This window comes from Trachymyrmex cornetzi, unplaced genomic scaffold, assembly GCF_001594075.2.
Source record: "Trachymyrmex cornetzi isolate Tcor2-1 unplaced genomic scaffold, Tcor1.1 scaffold57, whole genome shotgun sequence".
Taxonomy (NCBI): domain Eukaryota; kingdom Metazoa; phylum Arthropoda; class Insecta; order Hymenoptera; family Formicidae; genus Trachymyrmex; species Trachymyrmex cornetzi.
Window position 1 is genome coordinate 553,435 of NW_017299882.1, and position 21,469 is coordinate 574,903.

The 21,469-nt window shown below is 31.2% G+C and overlaps 1 protein-coding gene across 2 annotated transcripts; it reads right to left on the reverse strand.

Annotated features, from left to right (window-relative positions):
• Nucleotides 1–113: 113 nt before the first annotated feature.
• LOC108766156 (glycerophosphocholine phosphodiesterase GPCPD1) lies at nt 114–20,114 on the reverse strand. 2 transcript variants are annotated; one of them, XM_018515282.1, is made up of 14 exons: nt 19,869–20,114; nt 8,315–8,433; nt 7,989–8,191; nt 7,455–7,624; nt 7,136–7,314; nt 6,795–6,932; nt 6,610–6,720; nt 4,793–4,946; nt 4,366–4,519; nt 3,999–4,224; nt 2,032–2,187; nt 1,523–1,950; nt 1,249–1,384; nt 114–909 (listed from the first exon to the last, which is right to left on the reverse strand). In XM_018515282.1, exons 2-14 carry the CDS (start codon nt 8,351–8,353, stop codon nt 649–651), a joined length of 2,355 nt encoding a protein of 784 aa, XP_018370784.1. In that variant the 5' UTR covers nt 8,354–8,433; nt 19,869–20,114; the 3' UTR covers nt 114–648. The 2 variants fall into 2 exon arrangements, with proteins under 2 accessions (XP_018370784.1, XP_018370785.1); XM_018515283.1 differs by lacking the exon at nt 19,869–20,114 and adding an exon at nt 10,401–10,653.
• Nucleotides 20,115–21,469: the final 1,355 nt, after the last annotated feature.

A 21,469-nucleotide genomic window follows, 5' to 3' on the forward strand; every position in this document is an offset into this window, starting at 1 on the left:
GCTTTAATATTGTTTACATATGCTCGAGCGAATACTTATATTTGTTTTCGAATGGACATATAGAAACTAGAGTTGTTTAATCTTTGGATATCTAAATTTTTCTAAGTTTATTTAAAAATTTTTAGATTTTTAACATTTAAACTAAAAATGACAAATATAGAAGAATAAAGTTCGAAAAAGTGCAAATATATCAAATCATAATTATCTTCTAATAGAATAATATATTCAAGATCTCCAAATTATTCTCATTAAGGGATGATCAATTCCAAATTTCTTGAATATCCGGCTACATACTTTTTCCGACACACGCTGTACAATGCGCGAAAAATGAATAAATTCGAAAAATGTGAGAAGTTGGATAATTTTTCTTCGCACATCACATTATATCGATATTTTAAAGCAATATAATCAATGTTATTCTGTAATCTGCAAGTGGTGTAGGTACCTTAAAGATTTACCAAAATCTTTAAGGTACCTTTAAGTATTACAGATCTCAGAAGTACAGACGAATCCTTGGTAATATTTCAGCCTATCAACTACAGTGTATAGTGTAAATTAGAAACAAGTCTCCGTATCGCATGGCGTAGGATCCCTTTTACTAATGCTTCCCTATTAAAACCATGAGAAAGATTTTTTAAAAGAAAAGCATCAAAGACAATCCTTCGCCACCTCGTCTTTCCCATCAAACTCAGGCAGAGGAGCCGATTGTCCGCCAGAGACGCCGTTTGTTTTTACCGAATGACCGAAAGTATTCGCGCAGGCACTGAAATCCTTGGTTATTTCGTTAATCTCTATGCTCTCCTCGCAATTGGCCGGCAACTTCATGTTTGGTACGGAATATATGCTATCGCCAGAAACATTGTTCTTCAACAAGGATGTAGTCGTTGATGGTCGATTCAAGTAATAATCCTAAAATATTAATATTATTCGAATTTAGACTTTATATTTCTGGATACATTCTATTTGAGTTTCAATATTCACGTTCAATTATACATATATTATTAACAATAAAAAAGAATTGTGCGTTTTTCGAACAAAATATAATTTCTCAGAAATACTATTCTTAGGTTTATTAAATTTTTATATATAAAATAAAAACATTAAAAATATATATATTTGTTAATTGTTTAATCTTTAAATTATTAATTTAATGAGAGAGGATTTGCAAGAATATGCTATATATTTTAGACTTTTTATGTGTATGTTACATAATTACACTTTTAATAATATCTATCAAAAGATGATTACCTTATCCGCGTTAAGAGGAGAAGAAATTTGTGGTGTTTGGCTGCAGTGTGCCAAGGCAATTAACTCTTTCTGACTTTCTCTAGCATCCACTAAGAATATACTCTCTTTCACTTCTTTCGCGTTATATTCATCGATTCTGAAAAAAAAAAAACATTCAAAACATAAAATATATGTACACAAAGATTTATCAAGAGAGATAATTATTATCTCAGTATCTCCAATCTGATTAAATTATTAACTTTTGAACTGGATTTGTATTCGCCATATTACTTACTTATCATATATGACCGCATGCAAGCCGAGTTTCTTCAGATACTGAATAGTATCCTTATCATTGTTGTCGTCTCCCCAGCAGAAGATAATTAATCCCGTGTCCTTGACTAACTTAACTTGAGACGGATCCCGAAGAATATCTTCGGTATGGACATTAATTCCTAAGATATCCGCGGCTAATGCGTGTCTCATGGCCATCGGTACGGTTTGACATCTTGGGTCGTGATAAGTAGGATACTTCGATGTAATGCCTTGTGTTAAAAATACCACTGGATATTTATTTTGTTTGAGACGAATCATTGCACAAATATCTGGATTGAACGAGGAAAATACGATTTTTCGATCACCCCCGTATTCTAATACTACTTTCAGAATAATATCTAGATACATGTTGAGATCAAAGGGATGATTGAGTTCAAATGTGCCATCCTGATGACAAAAAATTAACTCATTATTAACTGTTATTAAAAAGAACAGTATATAATATTATTAGAATTCTCTTATTTTTACCTTCAATTGCATAGTCCATTTAATTTCAATATTGCACCCAACGTGTTGCTCCAGTTCTTGTAGAACAGTTTGCAATGTAGGAAATGGTTGATGATCTTCCAAATCCTCGTCAAAGAATCTTGGATTCTTATCACGGCCTTCGGCTACATGATAAACCTGAAAAAAAAATCTTGCTAGTGAAATATATGTACATATATGATATTCGGTTAATCATAAGAGTCGATCAAGTGTAAATCATATCGTCGTCGACGTTGTGATAAACGTTCAAAGCAAGACAAACCAATTACACTAGTTATATACAAATACATCTTGTCATTTCGTGCCGTTCGTGACATGTTAATTGCATGCTATGATCGACGAAATTATACAAGATGTGCTGGAAACATTTTGGGGAACTGAGCTGCCGGAGAATAAGTATAAGAAACAGTATTTTTTGTTTTGTTATAACTTTTGAAATAATTTAAAATATATGATATTTTCTCATCCCAACTCAGTCGTGAAATTCTATCCTCGCACTTTGAAAGAGGTTTACTTCAATGTGTGAGCATTTATATGTTGTCGTAGGGGGTGAAACTGGTGATTGACAATTTTATTGAGGATACAGAATGTCTAGAAACATTAGAAGCAAATTCATGAATATTACTTTGGCTGTATTTTGCATTTGCGTAATGATTTTATATTGGATTAACTTGACTTACTATAAGCTATCAGACTGAATGTTCATCAAATAATTTTGTTTTCGGAAACAATTTGCGACAATGAAGAAAATATCAAATTAATCGTGGCGTTTAATTTTGATGTTTACCAGAGATTTCTGCTATCGAGAGACACATAAATCTCGTAAACAGATAATTAAAACTACGTTTAAATATCTTGACGTTTAAATATGTTAACAAATTTTTTTATTCAAATTCATGTTTGGAGAATAAGATAGATTTATAGATAAACATTCAATTTTAGCTTTTATACAAAGCACAACATTGCGTATTGAGAAAGAAGTTTCTCGTAATAGCAATAATATTTGAGATATTGATGGATTTGATCGCTTGATAGCTTTTGAAAGAAAGCATGCAAGTCGAATATATTAATTACACGTTTTGAGCGACGAGTTAGTCGGCGCAAGCGGTATAAAAGCTCACCAGTCTGTTAACCCCCTGCTCAGCTTTATCAACGAAATAGAGCACCTTACCCAACGAGTCCTTCGGGTAACAATAATCCTGTTGAATATTAAAAAATAGACAAATACGAGAGAGCATGTCATTTCTGAATGTTGATGTGAGCTGATGAACGTTTACGTACGACATACTCCTGCGTAGTAATCTACTTTTCTTTTATTATAAGAAAGTAATCTACTTTTCCTTTATTGACATAAAAAGCAAAACATTGATACGAGCATTCCCATAAAGATCCCATTGTCATTCAATTACTGTTACATAAACAATCAATGGATTTGTTAATTAAGTTAACGGAAGATTAGTAATTAATAAAAATTTTTTTAATCAGGAATTTAAGAGCTAATAATGATTAGTGTCCAATATATATACAATTTAAATATGATAAATATATTCTCTCGCCAGTAGGTTTTTTAAATCAGAATTGCACCCATTTTTCTTCTCAATATTAAAAGATAAATACATTTTTTAATATGTTCTTCCATTGGCTTAATTAAACATATATTCTAAGAGCACAATATTAATTTCTAAACATACTTTAATATATAATCATGTTCTATAAATAAATTAATGTTATAAAAGATACAACAAAACATAATAAAACATACATATGTTCGTTCAAGACTATGAATTGTTAGACATATGAATTGTAATCATACTACTAGTTATTAACAATATTTACATACATTGTTACAATATAAATATAAAAAATAAGTATATAAATACGTTCAAAAATGCAAGAAATGGAAATGCATGACATAAAAAATATCAAAAGTTATCGTAATTAATTAATACCTTGAGTAGATGAAGCTGCTCTAAAGTAAGATCCTTGACGGGTATCTCCAGCATGTCCATAGCCTCTATCTGCTTTTTTCGCTTCATCGAGATGGATACGTAAAAGTCGTGGTAAATCACAGGTATAAGATCCTTCGATAGTTGAACATCAAATTCAACCATGTCCGCACCGTGATATGACGCGGTCTTCAAAGATGCGACTGTATTTTCGCGTACGTTAGCACAGCTATAAAGATTTTAATCCCAAATTAGAATATATAGCATATACTAGAAAACAATTTTTGATATAAAATTATAAATATAAAAATATATCCAGAATTTTGATTGCACAGATAGATAAACAGTGTTTAGATATAAATCAACTCACTTTTTCGTTTCGAATTTGAAAGATGTGCCAAGTCCTCTGTGTCCTACATCTAAGCCTGACCAACGCTGCTCCCAGTGCTTCGCGTATGAGATGCTCATGTCCCATGGATGATCCGGTATTGGTTTTATGATAACATATTCCACCGTCAATTGGCCTGTAATGTAAGAGTTTGTTACAGAGGAAACAATACACATATTATTGTTTACAATGTTATGTTTTAATGAATTGGTTAATTATGATTTTAAATCTCTACAACCTTGTGATAAATTTTTATGCAATCAATAAATATTATGATTTAAATAGGATAAAATCTGAACTTTCGATATATTTAAGAATTCTATTCTTAAACCTCACAGTAATATAAATGTTTAATAATGGAATAAAAATACTCTTACATATTCGTTATTATTAGTATTTTTTTACTTACCAATGGGTCTATGTTTTGTACTAGTAATTGGTACGGTTAGAAGTCCAACGCTAGGTTGTAAAGCACACGGCAAGATGTAGCTGAAACCAATGTGATTTGGTGGTTCTCCCGGGAAACACCTTGAGCTGTACACGTAGTAGTCCACTAAGTACCCCTGGAAAAACAGTCTACTTAATGTTTCATTGAAAAGACCCTAACACTTTGAACAACACACATCAATGTTTCTTTCAATACAATTTTAGCTCATCCACTTTTCGTGCTTGCTTCAATATTAATCACGTTCTATAATTAAGAACAAGCAAATAAGAGCAAAAAATATAACTTAATTTTCTGTTTTCAAAGTAAGAATTTTGTTTCTTTCTTTGCTACAACAAACGATTTATATTGTTTAAAAATTTGTTTGATAATAAAATATTACATTAATACGCGAATATTCTTTCAGCATACATCCTATTATATGTAAACTAAGTTGCCTGAAGCTTCCGGCGTAGAAATTTTGAATCGTTGGTAGGCAAGAGCAACAAATTTCTGGTAATCTAACAATGAATCGGATTAATAATTGCTAAACGTTGTACACTGCCTGGTGACGCGTATTCCGCAACACCTGCCGAGATCATTCAATGTTAAATTTCGACAGAGCGAAAAAGATAAAGAGATTAGAAAGAGCAAGTCAGCAACGTTTGCAATTCGGATTCAGAAGATTCTGACAGCATAGATTCTGGCATTGGCCGCACAGCGGTGACACGTACCGTACAGAAGAAGTCGGTCAGAGCTAGAAAATATTAGTAATATACTAAAAGGATATAGGAGTGATGGGAATCTCACCATTTTCGACGCACACAGATGGATATGAGATGTGATAGCGTTGATATCGCAACATTTGAGGAATTACGGAATGGCTGCGACTCGTGTAAATCGAAGAAACAATGGACATAAATATAACGAAACGAAACAAAACTTGATCTATCTAGAATTCGCAACTATTTGTCAATCAATATATGTTTCAAGAGGAAATAAAAAGCACACGAGACGATTTACGGGAGGCCAGCCGAAGGATGGGTCTGGTAAGGTAAACGACAATCAAAACCATCATATCTCTGTGTGATGTCATGTGACACAGATGTAAAGTGGTAGACGATGCTTAGCATCGATACATCAGATTGTATGTTAGCATCATCATTTGCATCAGAGGTCTTGCTTTTGTACAAGTTGAACAGGTCGTCTTCGTGTTCCTTGGGACTGGACACCGCGCGATCACGTCGCTGCTGGCATTTCCGAGGAGGGAGATAGCTGCTGAACAAGTTTAATTATCGTTTACCAAGTAATTCGAACAAGTCGCGCGAGGAGACGTGGCCAGCCTACTCGTGGTCTACTGAAAACTCACATGGTATGGTCAATGCGTATTCTTAGTGTGCTCAGCTCGTTTTGTGAATCACATCACTAACCAGAAATTTATTGCTCTGCCGTGCCAACGACTTTCTTGTTCTCGAGTCATTTCGTACACGTGTTCCCCCGAGAATTTTGGTGCGTGTAAGTAATTTCGCGTGAGAGATTTCGAAGGGGAACGTCAGTGTATTTGATTTGATTTCATTGTAAAATTGACATATCATATTGCACGAGTATTGAAGAAGCAGATGTAATATCTTTGGACGCATGAAATCTGGCGCTACAATCTGATATAGTTGAAGAACAAAAGAGATCGCATTCGAAAATGTATACCAAAATCGCAAGCAATGCAAGCAATAAATCCCAGCTTTTCACATAATAGTGTATATAGTATGATGCTTTGTGATGAGATTATCTAAAAGAAAACTTACGATTGTTTCAGGATACCGAACGGCAACATTGAAGAGTAAAAACTCGTCTTCATTGTAAGGGCGACCGAATTGCTCCTGGATCGTCAATCTAGCCTCTTCATCATTCATCACCTGGGAATATACATAATTATTGTTCGACTTTACTTGTAACGATGATGTAGTAAGAAATTTAAAAATTAACCTACAGCAATTTCCGTAATACTGGTAAAGGTGGGTTGATCAACAATATCTTGTGTATCCATAGAAAGACTATCGTCTATACAGTCGCCTCCAAACTGTTGCAATTCTAAAGAATTATGTCTAACTAGATTTACAGGTGTCATCTGTAATACAAATAAAATACCAATTATCATCTGTTTTGGAAATACTTTGTAAAAACCTTATTAAAATAGTATTTCTATTTTATATATTTAATAAATTTATTATTTGAAAAGTAAACAGTTTATTCAGTCTCCCTTTTAAAATTAAAACGTTAGTTTTTTTTGTGTTAGTAGAAATACTAAACGACAGAAATAAAATAAAATACCTTAATATGAACTTTTTTGTTTTGTAGCCGATTTTTCCACAGTTTAATAGGATTATTAAAAAGTTTAAATTGTATCACAGTTTCATCTGTCAGCCAACCTCGTTCGATTTTGGAATAATTATTATGATAGCCAAATTTATCAGGATCTGGCAATATATCATTGTCAAAATTACTTGGTGCTGTAAAATAGATGATTAATTAATGTATACATTGTTTACATTGTGAAATGTTTTTAAGGACTATACTGTATTATTCTCTATAACATTCGCAGCATATATTATAATTTTAGTTATAAAAAATATGATCAATAAATACATACTGTTTTTCCTAATTAACCGTGGTGTCATATGAGTTTCCCATCTGCGAATAATCAGAGTTTTGGCCGAATTTTTAGTGCTGTTTGATTGGCAAACTACAGCTATAAAATATCGAAACTCGATATTTGCGTCGATGGGAAGAGTAACCTTTTGCGAAAATATTCGTCCATCACTGGAATATATTAATATTATAAATCATGATGTAATAAGCATAATAAAAATGATTAACATCTTCATAACTTGAAAAAAAAAGAACAAGCGTTTTAAACAAATATTTGTAAAGTACATATTATGCATTTAAATATAAACACTTATGCCTGTACATTTCCTTTTTATTACTTCCAAATTATCGAATAAAATTAATTGCTTTAAGCTATTGATAGTATTCAATAATACAAATTAATGTAACATAGAGGATGTTCAAAATATAAATCTTTTTGTACGTAAAAAGAAAAGAAAAATGGAGAAAAGGAAGAAAAGATTTTGTAAAACTTTCACAATTCAGAAAAAAACAATATTTCTTTATATATACTTACTCTTCAAATATACCGTCAGCTGCATTGTCTCCATCTTCTTCGCTATAAAAATCCTCGCTACTGTTACTATCTAATACTACAGGAGACTCCCTGCGACTGTTATGTTCTTGTGACATTAGGATGGCCTGATTGTGATTCCAGGCACCTAACTCAGGTAAATTTCCAACCACGTAGACCACTTCACTTTTCTCCAAGTTAGATACCTTTAGATTTAATGCAAGTTAATTAATGTAGGTAAAAATATACATTATTGTTCTTTTTAAACTAAAATTTCTGGAAATATTTACAAGAGTATTGAAAAAAAAAAAGATTTCAGCAAAAATTACCTGGACTCTAAAAATCCAGTCTATTTTAGACCCCCTCATGTTAGAACTTTCTGCGACCGCCACTTCGATGACAATAAACTCACGCGATGCTTGTTCGATTTTCCTCTTGTTTCTTCAACCTTAAAAAAAAAAATATGTGCAATGCATATTACTTGCTTTTTTTAATGTTCAAAAGTTTTTATATTTCAGAACATGTATTACGTACATAGTTTAAATTATAGACTTTTTATTATTTTTTATTTACTCAATAATTTAGTTATAAATACTCAAATATAACATAATTTGTGACTCATAAATGTTTACAACATTCTTCAATCAAAAACTTCGTACAATTATTTAAAATGGATTAATTACTTAATCTGTAAAGGACTAACAAGGATAAAAATAATAAATATCTTTGCTCATTTGCCTAATTTTTCGATACAATATTATTGTAATGAAATAATTGTTATACAATCTTTCACTTCTGTAACAATTCTACAATATATCAACGATTAAACAAATCAATTACAATATATTCTGTACATTGTAAAAATTGAAACTCTAAAGAAATTCAATTGAAAAATCAAAATTTTGTACATTGAAAAAAACTCATTAAAAATCAGTAATATAAAATAATAAGCAATAATAAGCAATAATAAGCAAATAAATAAACAATAAAATAAGATACACTCAGAAAAGTGTCCGAAATATCCTGTGAAAGATTCCTATAGTGAATCTAATAAATTAATATAATTAAGTACCGATAAACATTTTATGATGCAAGTCAGAGTAGAGTTACTTATCACATTTCACTCTTTAGTCTCTCACTTAAATCTCACTTAAACACATTCTGCAAATTATTTAACTGATAAACAAACCCATTATAAATATGTCAAAATATATAAACAACCAAATAATCAAATTTGTGTATATTTTATCAGAACAATGGATTATATATTTTCAAAATGACCTTTTAGGTGGCATCAAAATATTATTTGTGAAAAAATTCTAGATTAGAGAATGTCTCTCTCTCACAGTGAAACAACGAATTCATTTTATTCCCTTAAATGCTCTCGGAGCAAAAATCTCATTTATACATATAGGAGATCTGTTTCTTAACTGTCTGTAATTAAGATGAAACAGATATGTAATTAAACCCTAGAAAGAACAAAAGAAACAAGACGAGAGGTATAAAAATTTTAGCTGCAAAAAAAGAGCAAAGCTACAAATTTATTTCATTCTCTCAAATATTCTTGGAGTAAAAATGCCATTGATATAAAAGATCCGCTCCTTTTTGCAGCTGTATTATTTTTTATTACCTATGACTAAGATGAAAGATGTAATTGGACGCTAAAGAGAAAAAAAGAAACAAGGTGAGAGGTTCAGCTACAAAAAAAACTTTTCGCGTCGACGTGGCTGCCTCATGGTGATCGCGCGATGTGACAATTATTTTGTTGCGATCTACGATCAGGGTTTCTCCCCTGATATTTTCAGCACGCGACGGCGACTTTCAGCACGAACTGCAACATGAACACAAAGAACGATAATTGGATTGGCAATCGACTTTCTCCACGGAAACGTGGCAATTTAACGATCGAAGGAAATAAATATCGCCCGTGCGCGCATATGTATGTACGTGTGTCTGTTTCCTTTCGTGAAAACAGCTCCTGTTTTTTTTTTGCTCTGTGTTACGCGCTCGGGAATACTCTCTCCGAGACGTCGGACAACGGCGTATTTATTCAGAAAACTCGAGGCTGGAGATAGAATTTCTTCTGGAATCTAACGGCTGATCTAACAGTTCCGCGGAGCGAATTCTCGCTGCAAAATTTTTGCTAATAGAATCGTACTTTGTACCCAACGGGGACGAAGTCGAGGAAAAAAAAGACGAAGGTCTCCGCTCTCCGATTATCGACTGACATGCCACATAAACTCAGCTCAGACGTGTGTTTTGCTCTTCAGGAGTAACTCTCGTATCTCTTCCGATAGATGTTTTATTTTCTGCAGAGATTGACCTGAGAACGTCTTGCGAGAATTCCCTTCTCGTCGTCATACTGCTCGGGAAACATCAAACACTTGTTATTCTAACAATGAACGTGTTACTTACGACGTGGAAGAGTCTCGGGCTCTTGACAATCCCGTTTTCAGGAGACTCTCGGCTGTCCTTGCGCGACGACGATGTCGTCGTCGCTTGCCGCGTTCGACGACTCGCGTTATTTAACGGACGCCTGTGGCAGTCGTCGGATGATTCGCGGTACTCAACATAATCGTGACTGATCGTGACACGATCGTAGCCTTGGCCCCGCGCGAAACTAAATTCACCACACACACGAGTACGATGCGCTGACATGCATGGCATGAAACTGATGGAACTGCCAGTGTCACAGTGATGGCGGATGACACGCCGACACCGACACGCGAAAGCCTCGTTCTGCTTCTGCTAACTTCTGCTTCGCTCATACCCTTCGTAAGCTCGTACTGTATCGTGGACTGCTGATAGGAGTAGGATTGGTAGGAAGGGTGTTCGAGCTGGTTCGAGCTCCAATAGAAAACTTTGTTCCGAGAAAGGAGAAACGTTTTGCCCGTTGAAGTCCCTAGAACTGGCAATCTCTGCAATCGGAGACCGTATGAATTCCCTATTAGGCGCCAAAAATTAATCGTTTGGTGCACCGTTTATTTTGTAATCGAACATTTAAAAATATTAGATCGTTATGAGCCAGTTTTATTTACGTCCATTTCTACCAATGTAGATTAACTTTAATCTCAATTTAATCTATTTAAGTATCTATAATTAAATCGAGATATAAATTAATTACTATTAAATTATTATATTGTATAAATTTAATAAAATTAATTATTATATATAATAATTTATATAAAATAATATAGTAATTAATTTATATCTTGATTCAATTTATTTAAGTAAATTTAAAATGTGTCTCTCTTACGAGGAGTCACTTCGAAGAAAAGATTGTTATTTTAAATTTGAATAAATAATACGCATATATAATTAATAAAACCATAAAATATGTATTACAAGCAATAGGCGGCCAAAACTCGATGCTTTCTCATAGGAGCAGAATGGACTAAACTGAGAAGAAAAGTCTTCTACCATTCTGCAATAGTTAACAAGATATTAATTGCTAAAAATTGCCGAGAAACTAGTCTTCAATAATACTCAAATACTATCAAATAAAATTATATATCTGGAGAATCTGATAGTGTCTCGGCGCTGAGTTATACGCGCAGCGTCACTGCTGTGGCTTTACGCGAGCCGGGTTCTTTATATTCTTTTCCAGATAATTCTTACTTACGAGTTAATGTAGCTCCGCCGTGATCTTCTGTTGGCGGAAATGCGTATTATTCATGAAAACCCTAAAATTTAACGCGATGTATAAGGGATAATTAATTATTTATTGCATGAATTTAGGTGTTTATCGGAAAATTAACATATAAAAGCTAAAATTATTTCCGAGTAATATTCTGCCTTAATATATACATAATATACATAATGCGATACATATTGTGAAGTCATTAATGATTTACCATATAAATTTAGAAGCTTCATTGAAGCATATACATACATATAGGAAATATACGTTCCAATATGTGCATAAATTTATGTATATAAGGTACTAAATTACTATTAACTGATTCCATATATGTATATACACCGTGTCAAAATATTACGCGACACATATACAATTATTAATAGAAATCTATCCTGAAATATAACATGAATATAAACCGTCTAAAGTGAGCTCAAATAAGGTGATTAAACTCTGATCAACTTAATCACTTTTAATACGTTAATTGATACTTTTACTGTTTTATCAGAATTGATAAAAATTTTTTTCACTTTGTGGATCGTCACATGCCTAAAAAAGTTGGTAAACATTTTCAACTTTATAACATAAAAGCTTAAAGTTTCTCCTACAAAATCATTTTTAAGAAAAATGTCTCTGAAATTCTTTATTACTGAGTTAATTCGCGGATTAAATCCAGACAGTAAATCGTGTCAGCAAAATCGCATAAATTTGTGATTTCTTATTATGATGCCGACAATTTGCCGTAGATTTATCTTCAATGATTTCGAATATACCACTATAGCAACACACTGGCAACAATGTGTAGATATATATTACTAGCAATTTAACTGTAATTCAAGTAGCACAGCAACGCCTGCAAAACATTAAAAAATTCTCATATGCGCTTTTTCTACCACTTTATAAGCACTGTGTGCTACTTGGAAAAACAACTGCATGACCGCATTAATATTAATTTACGTTGTCGGTACGACAGCATTGTATGATTCTACATATTATTATGACAATATGACGGCAACAATATAGATTTTGACGATGACGATTTTGAAGTTGTCGGCAAATTGTTGTCAAATTGCTACTCAAAATTGTCATATTGTGAAGGCATCGAATTGCCTACAAATGCGGACTCAGTTGCTGCATTTTTGATAACATCACATTTATTTTAACAATGCATACTCAGCAAGCGACATGCCAGCAATAAAACACGTTGCTATCAGAGAATAAAAAGAATATTTTGACTTTGATTGCTCATAACTTTGTTTAAGAAAATCATCGTATCTTAATAAAAAAAACAGTTTTTTAAAGCTAAAACTTTGCTTTATCGAATATAATTGCGTTTTGAATAAAATACCGTATCCTGAACTTACATGAAAATTTTTTTCGAATAAGGTATTTTAATTTCCACTTTACTCAAAAACATTTGACCTAGAAATAAAGAGTTTAACTAAAGTTTAACTAAAATCAAGAAAATTAGCGATGTATTTAAAAAAAAAACATATGTAAGGTTAAAATAAAAAATAACTAATTATTTTTGTCTGGTTTTAGGAAAGTTCCCGCTTATTTTTTCTGAACAAGGAAAACAATTTGAAAAATTATACTATATTTAGAGTATATACAATTGTTTTTCTAAGCTATATCTTAAGTAGAACATAGAAGTCATAATAATATCATAAGGACGTCATCATGATCTCATTTGTCACTTATAAGTCAATTTTTAAATATCAAATGACGTCATGATGATGTCCTCTGATGTCATTATATGATGTTGGGAGTATTGCGAAAGGAAATGGTATCGAATAATCAGGTCCACTGATGACGTCGGAATTATCACGAACATACACGAGGAGTCATAAGATGTTGAAAAGAGTAGACTTAGAGCGATGTACAATGAAATGTGCTGCTGAGCTTTCTTTGAAATCAACTGCTATCGTCATTAAGCGATAGACATACGCAGGTACCGAGAGGTAACCTTCGCTTCGCAAGAAAAGAAAGAATTAAAGATTGCGAATACATCGTGTGACGCAAAATAAATAGCTGATAGGTAGAAACACTATTACAAAAATTCTGACCATGTCGGTACCGATAATAAGCGTATTTTGAACGGAATAGCTGTCGACAGAAATAAACATCGAAATTAACTCGATAACGAACAAGTGTTTAACATGACGGTTTATGTAACTCTGAAAAATGCTATGACGATCTGAGAAGAATTAGCGCACTGAATTTTTATTGAATTTAGTCCAAACATATGACTTAATTATGATTCCGTGTTCTACCCGGGATTATGTTATTCTTACAAATCATTCAAATTTCTTTTATTAGTTATTTAATAATTGCCGATCTCTTAGAATGAGATGTCTGCGTTGTAGAAACGAACATACATAGCATATTTCATTCGAGAGACATTCTGAGAACATTTTAGGACATATATGATACCCTTTGGACGTTTATAGGGACATCCCTTGAAGATATATGCTGTATAGGAAAAGTTTTTTAAAATTATTTGATTTTGTTTGATAGGAAAAAGTTAGTGTTAACATTCAATAGAAAAGCTTTTGTTACAAAAATTGTACGTATTAAGTGGCATGGAGTATCGCTACGTATTTAAACAGGAAAACGTTATCGGCATGGAACAATTAGCGATATGAAATAGTGTAATGTTATATAAAGTTATTTCGTACATAAAACTACATTCACGTTACAAAAATATTAAAAGAATACATTTTTGAAAAAAAGTATAACACGTTCTCGCATTACAATCTGTATTAATGCCTCATATCTAGCGCATGATCGATCCGCATATTTTTAATATTTACCGATATGCAATATATGCAATCTCTCTGAACCCAGAATGTAAAAAAAATAAAAGTTTTCTGATAGATGTTCTTATAAATTAATGTATAAAGTAAAAAATTTATATAAAATATTACTTTTATGAAACAAAAGGATTCGGGATGAGTCAATGTTATATGTATAATAACACTTTTACATGATTTCCCATAAGAAATAGTTTAAGTTTAAAGGTTCAAGTTCTGCTATATATATCCCTTTCTTTCTAAAATAAAAAAATTAATTCTTGCACATATAGAGACAACAACAGTCGCTATCAATCTGTACCCAGTCGGTATTTATTGCAACATAGATAAATAAAATAGGAGCATGATGAATACCAAGACTTCATTTATCATACATGATGCGTTCGTAACGTCTACGTATGTGACGTCGTGAGTTAGTTTGCGCAACGCGAGCGGTTTGCTCGGTTTGCTCTACCGATCTAAATAGAAAGAGCACCAAAATACCGCAGATCAAATAGGAGCGAGATACGAATTGAAGCTGCGTTATAGCGTAGCGTGTATGCCTGCGTGATAAGAGCGTAGCGAAGCGAGGGGGCCAAAAGTGGCATCAAGAAGGATCATTAAGGTCATGTGACATTTCTGCGAAACGTTTCCTGGATATTATGTAGAAAATCTAGGAAAATCCCCTTCTCTCGTCTTATCTTGAAATTCTCTGATAATATACATTAAAATCACTTAGAAAGTTAAGATTTCCACAAACAGAAACGCAACAAGCATCCAGATACATTTCTTTCTTCGTGAATAATATTGAAATAGATAGTCAAAATATCAGGAAAAGACGAAAAAAAGCTTTTTTTCTCATATAACGATATATGAGATATTCCATTTTTATTTTTGTGAAATTCGGATTACGTCACAGCTGAAAAATTCATGTTAATAAATTTAATACATTTTCCGTGTCTCAAACTACTGAAAATTTTGTCTTAATATAAAATGAATATATTAGAGAAACAATATACAAATATTATAAATAAGTAAAAGTTAACACAAAATATGTAACACTTTAACATAATTTGAAAATTGTGGAAACATATCTCTTTGGTAAAATTAATATTTATAATATGTTATATATAAATTAGCATTTTATTTATCTTAGAAATTATATTTTAAAACACTACTTTATTTTTATGTTATTGGTTCATTTACTCACAAATTATGTCATTTTAATTCTAAGAATGAATATCAATTTAACACAAAATATTTATAAAATAAGAGAGAAAAATACAAAATATTTAAATAATACCATTACATTATATTATATTAAAAGTTCATAAAATACGACACACAAAAATTTTAACTAGGACTTAATTTTAAAATAGATATGTTTTTTTGTTATATGATACCATTAAAAACAACAAATTGAAAACGTAAAAATATTATAAACTGATTTTTAATTGATATTCTCAAAGAATATTCATTATGCTTTCTAAATATCAATTTAATATTAATATTTAATGTTTTTGGTGTCACGATTAACATATAAGCATTCACTGAGAAAAATGATCTGGTTGAATTAAACAGTAATTCTGGTAGAAAATGGACGAATCAGAATTTTATGTCTATTAGAATTCTAGTTGAGATTACTAGAATTCTGATTAATATAATTATTCTGTTAAAAATAAGAATTTTAGTAGATTTTACCAGAAATATAGTATCAACCAGAATTCCGGTTATCTCAACTAGAATTCTAATAAATTTAACCAAAGAAATTTCTGATTCGTCCATTTTCAACCAGAAATTTTTTTCAGTGTTATATTGTTCGAGTCGACTCTCATTAATTTTTGCGTTTGTTAGCATCAACTGTATTAAATAATCGACGATTCATTGATGACGTCTGTAAATTTTTATTATTCTTTTTTTACAGGATGTAGCGGTATATCCTATAGTCATCGCGATTGATCAAGCGCATTACGATCGCTTTCAAGAACAATTTATCACCATTTACGCATTATCCTAACGTCTAAATAATATTTATCGTCGTACCGTTACGTGCATCGATCGGCTTTACGTCAAGTGTCGGATTAATTGCGGGCACAACATGACGAGATTGTATTTTTCGCGAATGCTACTAACGAGTTATACAGCACAAGCACGTCAGATATCGGTAACTTCGAGCCCGTCAGCCGACGCAACGAACAAACACGTTTAATTACATGTTTTCGAGATATTAACATCTTGCTTGTCAATGCTAGTCATAACGCATAATTAAAAAAGACGAATTAATCACATGTTTACTGTTATCCACGTTGCTACACGTACAAAATATCATTTTGTAACAACACAAATGTAAATAACACAGTAAAGACAAATATTAACACAAAATATTTATATATAAACAATAAGCGAAAAAAATATTAACCGCGAGAAATTGCCAATATTTTCCTTGGCATTTTTTACGTTGTAAATATATCAGAATCTACGACAAATTCTACAATGTTGTATAAGATGTTCTATGTTATACAAGCGATTCAAAATAAGAGGGGCTTGTTGATTTCAAATAATAGATAGCAGGTAGACTCCTTTAATTAGATTCTTGATTACTTAACAGAGACTCTTTGATTCTCGTGATCATTCTTATCAATGTTGGTTTTAATTTCAATGTTAGCTTAAACAATTCTTTTTGTTTTATTCGAAAATATTGTTAAAGACCTGCGTAAAATTTTTCATTCTAGGTATTTTTATGAAACTTTTTTTAATGAAAGAGAAAAAGAAAGAAAGAAGAAATTCAGTAAAATATAAAATATTCGAAATATTTATCTTTAGACTATTATCTTAATGTGTTCGCTATTTTTTTTTAAAACGAACTTTTTATTTATAAACCTTGTGCATTCTTTGTATGTAACTTGATATGTTAAAACTGTTGTCTTGTTTTTTGGATTCACTTGTAAAATTTGAAAAATTTTGCAAATTTAAGATTGTAATATAAATCGCACGGTCTACGACATCCATCTGTAAAAGATTTCTTTTTTCTTTTTTTATTATTGTCTAATATGACTACTTTGTACTTAAAACATAAATTCACGATATAGTTTGTAAAATTAGTGGATAAAATTAATGGATTTCAGCCATGACATATCTCAAGTTATACCACAGTTGTAGATGGTACATACAAAAAGAGCGAATATAATAAAAAGTTGAGTTGAAGCTATAATAGTTTTTACCTATAAACTTTTCTAGAAAGTTTTTTTGATAAATGAGCTTGCTCAAAAGTTTTACCAATTGTGCGACTTTTTTTTTATTAGAGATAAAAATTACACTTTTAAATAAATTTCTTTTTAGATAAATACATCTTTTGGCAATTTTGAAATGCCTATTGTATAATTATTCTATTGTGTCTAAGAGACTATCTCGAAAGACCACCCATGAAAAGGCAGACCCTACGAAAATTGATGATTGAAAGGTTGTATAATTAGTAAGACCTTTAGGCAAGCTCACAAAAAAAACCTGCAGCGCAACCGTATTATCTAAGCATAGTTGGAATTTCTTACATTCAATATTTTTGTAAAATGTTTCAGAGAATTTTTTTCCCTTTTCTTTTTCAGCAAAAATATTTTAACACATAGAGATATATCAACAGAATTAATTCGAAGCTTTCCTTCTCTAGCTTTTCAAAGGCTTCCTCCAAATTCTTTCATAGCGTGAAAAAAAAATCTCATTTTTATAAAATGATAGAATTAGATAAAAAGAAGAAATGTTAAGATAATCAAATCCTATTTTTCATTTATAAATATTTTTTATCATTCGATAATTTCTCTATCTTCTCAAGATTATCGAGATTAAATTTATTTGTCGATAAAGAACTATTTTTTTAACAATATGTAAAAACAAGGTTACAGAGTCAAGCCGGTTGTCGATGCTTAGTGTGTATTTATAACATTAACATAAAAATAATAAAGTTGACATTTATTATTAAAAATGATAAGACATACATTTCGACCTTTTCGCATCAAGTCATTTTCAGTGTCACCAAATAAATTAGTATTACATACTAATTATTGTCAAAACGGTGAACTAAGACAGAAATCTGCCGATTATACAATTTACAAAAAAAGACAGTTATAAATTATATCATATACATGAGAATCTCTCTATACATATGAATGGTACTGAACATGGAGTCGCACCACCGAAGATTCATCAACATCATTATACGAATATGTTGCGTCTATAGAAATTTGATGTACTATTGATAGGGTGGACATTGGAATACAGTGTTAAACGTTTGCGTATGTAATACTAATTTATTTGGTGACATTTATTTAGCTCCGTAGCCTTGTTATTACATATTGTTAGAATTTATTCGTTGGAGTCTATATCGAAATTGAAGCTTAAAATTTAACTATTTTTAAATTTAAATTTTAGTATATTTTTAAACGTGATACGTGTTTTATATGATTACGTAAGAATTTTTTCCCTCTAATAAAATTTAAGATAAATTTATTATACTAAATTTATTATATTAATATTATGCTTTGTTAATTGAATTAAATAAGTTAGCTACATAAATTAATTTAATTATTGTTTTAATATAAATAGATATACCTATCCATAAAATACTACATATATCTAGGTAAATGTTTAATTAAAACATAATTACTAGATAAAAGAATTAATATTTATTTTCATATTTGTTTCATATTAGAGCAAGTTCAAATTGGAACGATCTTCTTTGACAATTAACGTGACATATTCACATTTATCTCGTAATTAGGTGGATAACGTCGGAGATTTCGGACATGATCTTACCGTGGCAGTCAGATGACACAGTTGAGAAAGTTGTTTATATAACGATCAGCTGTAGCCAGGCAGGCTATTTTCTCATGACAGTTCAAAGTCCAGAGATTTGCGAGAAATTCGTTCGCTCTCGTATTTATAGCACGTCAAAAAATACCTGTTCGAAACGTAACTGATGCATCGAAGCGTGACAAGCGCAATAAATTTTATTTGTTGTGCAGTTTTATGTGCCTCTTTCTTAATATAATTTTTGTAAAGATATACGGGAAAAGAAGAGACAGAGGTGCCAATACTGAGAAGAAAACTAAATTTTAACAAATATTTGTTTGAATAATACTACCTTATAACGTTCACTTGCGATAAATAAATATTTACTAAATAAAAAAATGATAGTTAAATTAAATTAATGGTTCTTGCACTAAATAAATATATGTTTACATGTTTAGTAAATATTCGGCAAGTACTATATATTTAAATATTTATTAAAATTTAGTAGGTAGATTTTTCTCTCAGGGAATCTTTCGATCGATATTGATACTCCGAGAATATATCGTATTCTCTCAATTGTCCCTTCAATATTCCTTAATTATCCTTCTCTCGCGTTTCGATAGCTTCTTCGTTCGATTTATCTTTTCATAGCTTCCATTCTTATACACTCACCTATAGAAAGTGTTCCGCACATGTGCTATCTTCCGTCAGGCTGCATTGCGCAACGAGCTGCGACACTACAATCGATCATCGCCGATCTCTTCGATCTGTCGCGCCAATGTCCGAGTTTCTGTTTTTCGAGAACGAATCAGAGGAGTTTGTCTCTCGGTTAGAATATCGCGAATCGCAAATGTAAAAAAATAGAAGGAAGATAAAACGGATAATCGGTTCTTTCGGCCGTACGTTCCGATGCGTGCGAATGCTCGAGTACTACTAGTTCTCGCTCCTCAGTCCTCAATCGCTTCATTCGAACGCTTAGCATTCCGTTTCCCCTCTATCTTCCTCTTCGGTTGCCCGTTATGACGTTGATACAGTTGTGCACTGCCTGAGAAAATAGTTTTTAATATTTGTGATTATTGCATATAGTAAAATAATTATGGAGCTTCAATTTTATAGTTATTATACTCCATAATGTTAGTAATAATAATAATTACAGAAACGTTTGTGTAATAAACTTATGTTTTAGCAATTTATAGCATTAAGATCCAGTTTGGCTTGTGGTTCTTGATTTATTGTTAATTTAATAGTAACAATAATTACATTTATTATTATTACTAACATTATGCAATAACTATACAATCATAAAAAGTTCTATATATCAAAATAAATATATGATTGACCCCGAAGCAACTATAAATTATAATCATTTATTTATAATTTTGTAATCCTTTACGACTATAGAAAATTATAGTTAGAAACTTAAATTTTATAATTATTATTATATTTGTAGCTCTATATATACCAAAAAGACTATTATAATTTTCTCCGAAAATGACTAAATTATTTTATAGAGTCGTTTTTGAAGATACATACATTTTTCTTGATATATAGAACTATAAATATAATAATAATTATTATTATTAATTATTATTATTAACATTACATTAATAATAACTGTAATAAAATAGAGTTTCTAATTATAATACTTTTTGCCATGCAATTATAATCACAAATACTAAAATACTTTTCTCTCACTGCACTATAAGGTTAATATTACATTTATTTGTTTTGCTATACGACAAATTTTTGTTGAAAGCCTATTGATTTGTAGGATAACTAGGCTAACCTTTGTAGGACATACTTTCTATCCCGCAACCAATTAACGCATTTGAAAAATTTATCGTACGACAAAAATGGACAAATGTAATATTAGCTTAATAGCGTTTTCAATTTGCTAACTCAATCTGAGTTCGAGTCAATGATCTGTTTTTTTCATTTCTTGCACTTAGCTCTTCTTTCTATCTTAAAAGTTGGGATGAGTCAGCAAATCGAGTACACAGCTATTTATAGTCTATGTATATATCCACAGAAATAACTAAGGGCCGTCTTTTATAGGGATGTTTGGAGGTATTTCTCGGTACTAGCACCGAATATCGTCAAAGAAGTTCCGGTATTACAAAAATATCGGAATATCCTTTTTGAAATTATAAACGATATATTGATGTCTCCAGTCGGAAGAAAGACCTGATACCTGGGTGATATCTTAGTACCAGGTTGTACACTTCGATTGTATCGCGTATCGTCATTAAAATACTTATGTAACCGTGTACTTT

What these genes read in the sequence shown, in the direction of transcription:
- LOC108766156 (XM_018515282.1), bottom strand. Translation starts at nt 8,353, where the DNA reads ATGAGGGGGTCTAAAATAGACTGGATTTTTAGAGTCCAG. An exon ending in ACGGTTAATTAGGAAAAACA is followed by an intron (nt 7,315 to 7,454) that starts GTATGTATTTAT and finishes TCTATTTTACAG; the next exon opens with CACCAAGTAATTTTGACAAT. An exon ending in CTCCTCTTAACGCGGATAAG is followed by an intron (nt 910 to 1,248) that starts GTAATCATCTTT and finishes TTAATATTTTAG; the next exon opens with GATTATTACTTGAATCGACC.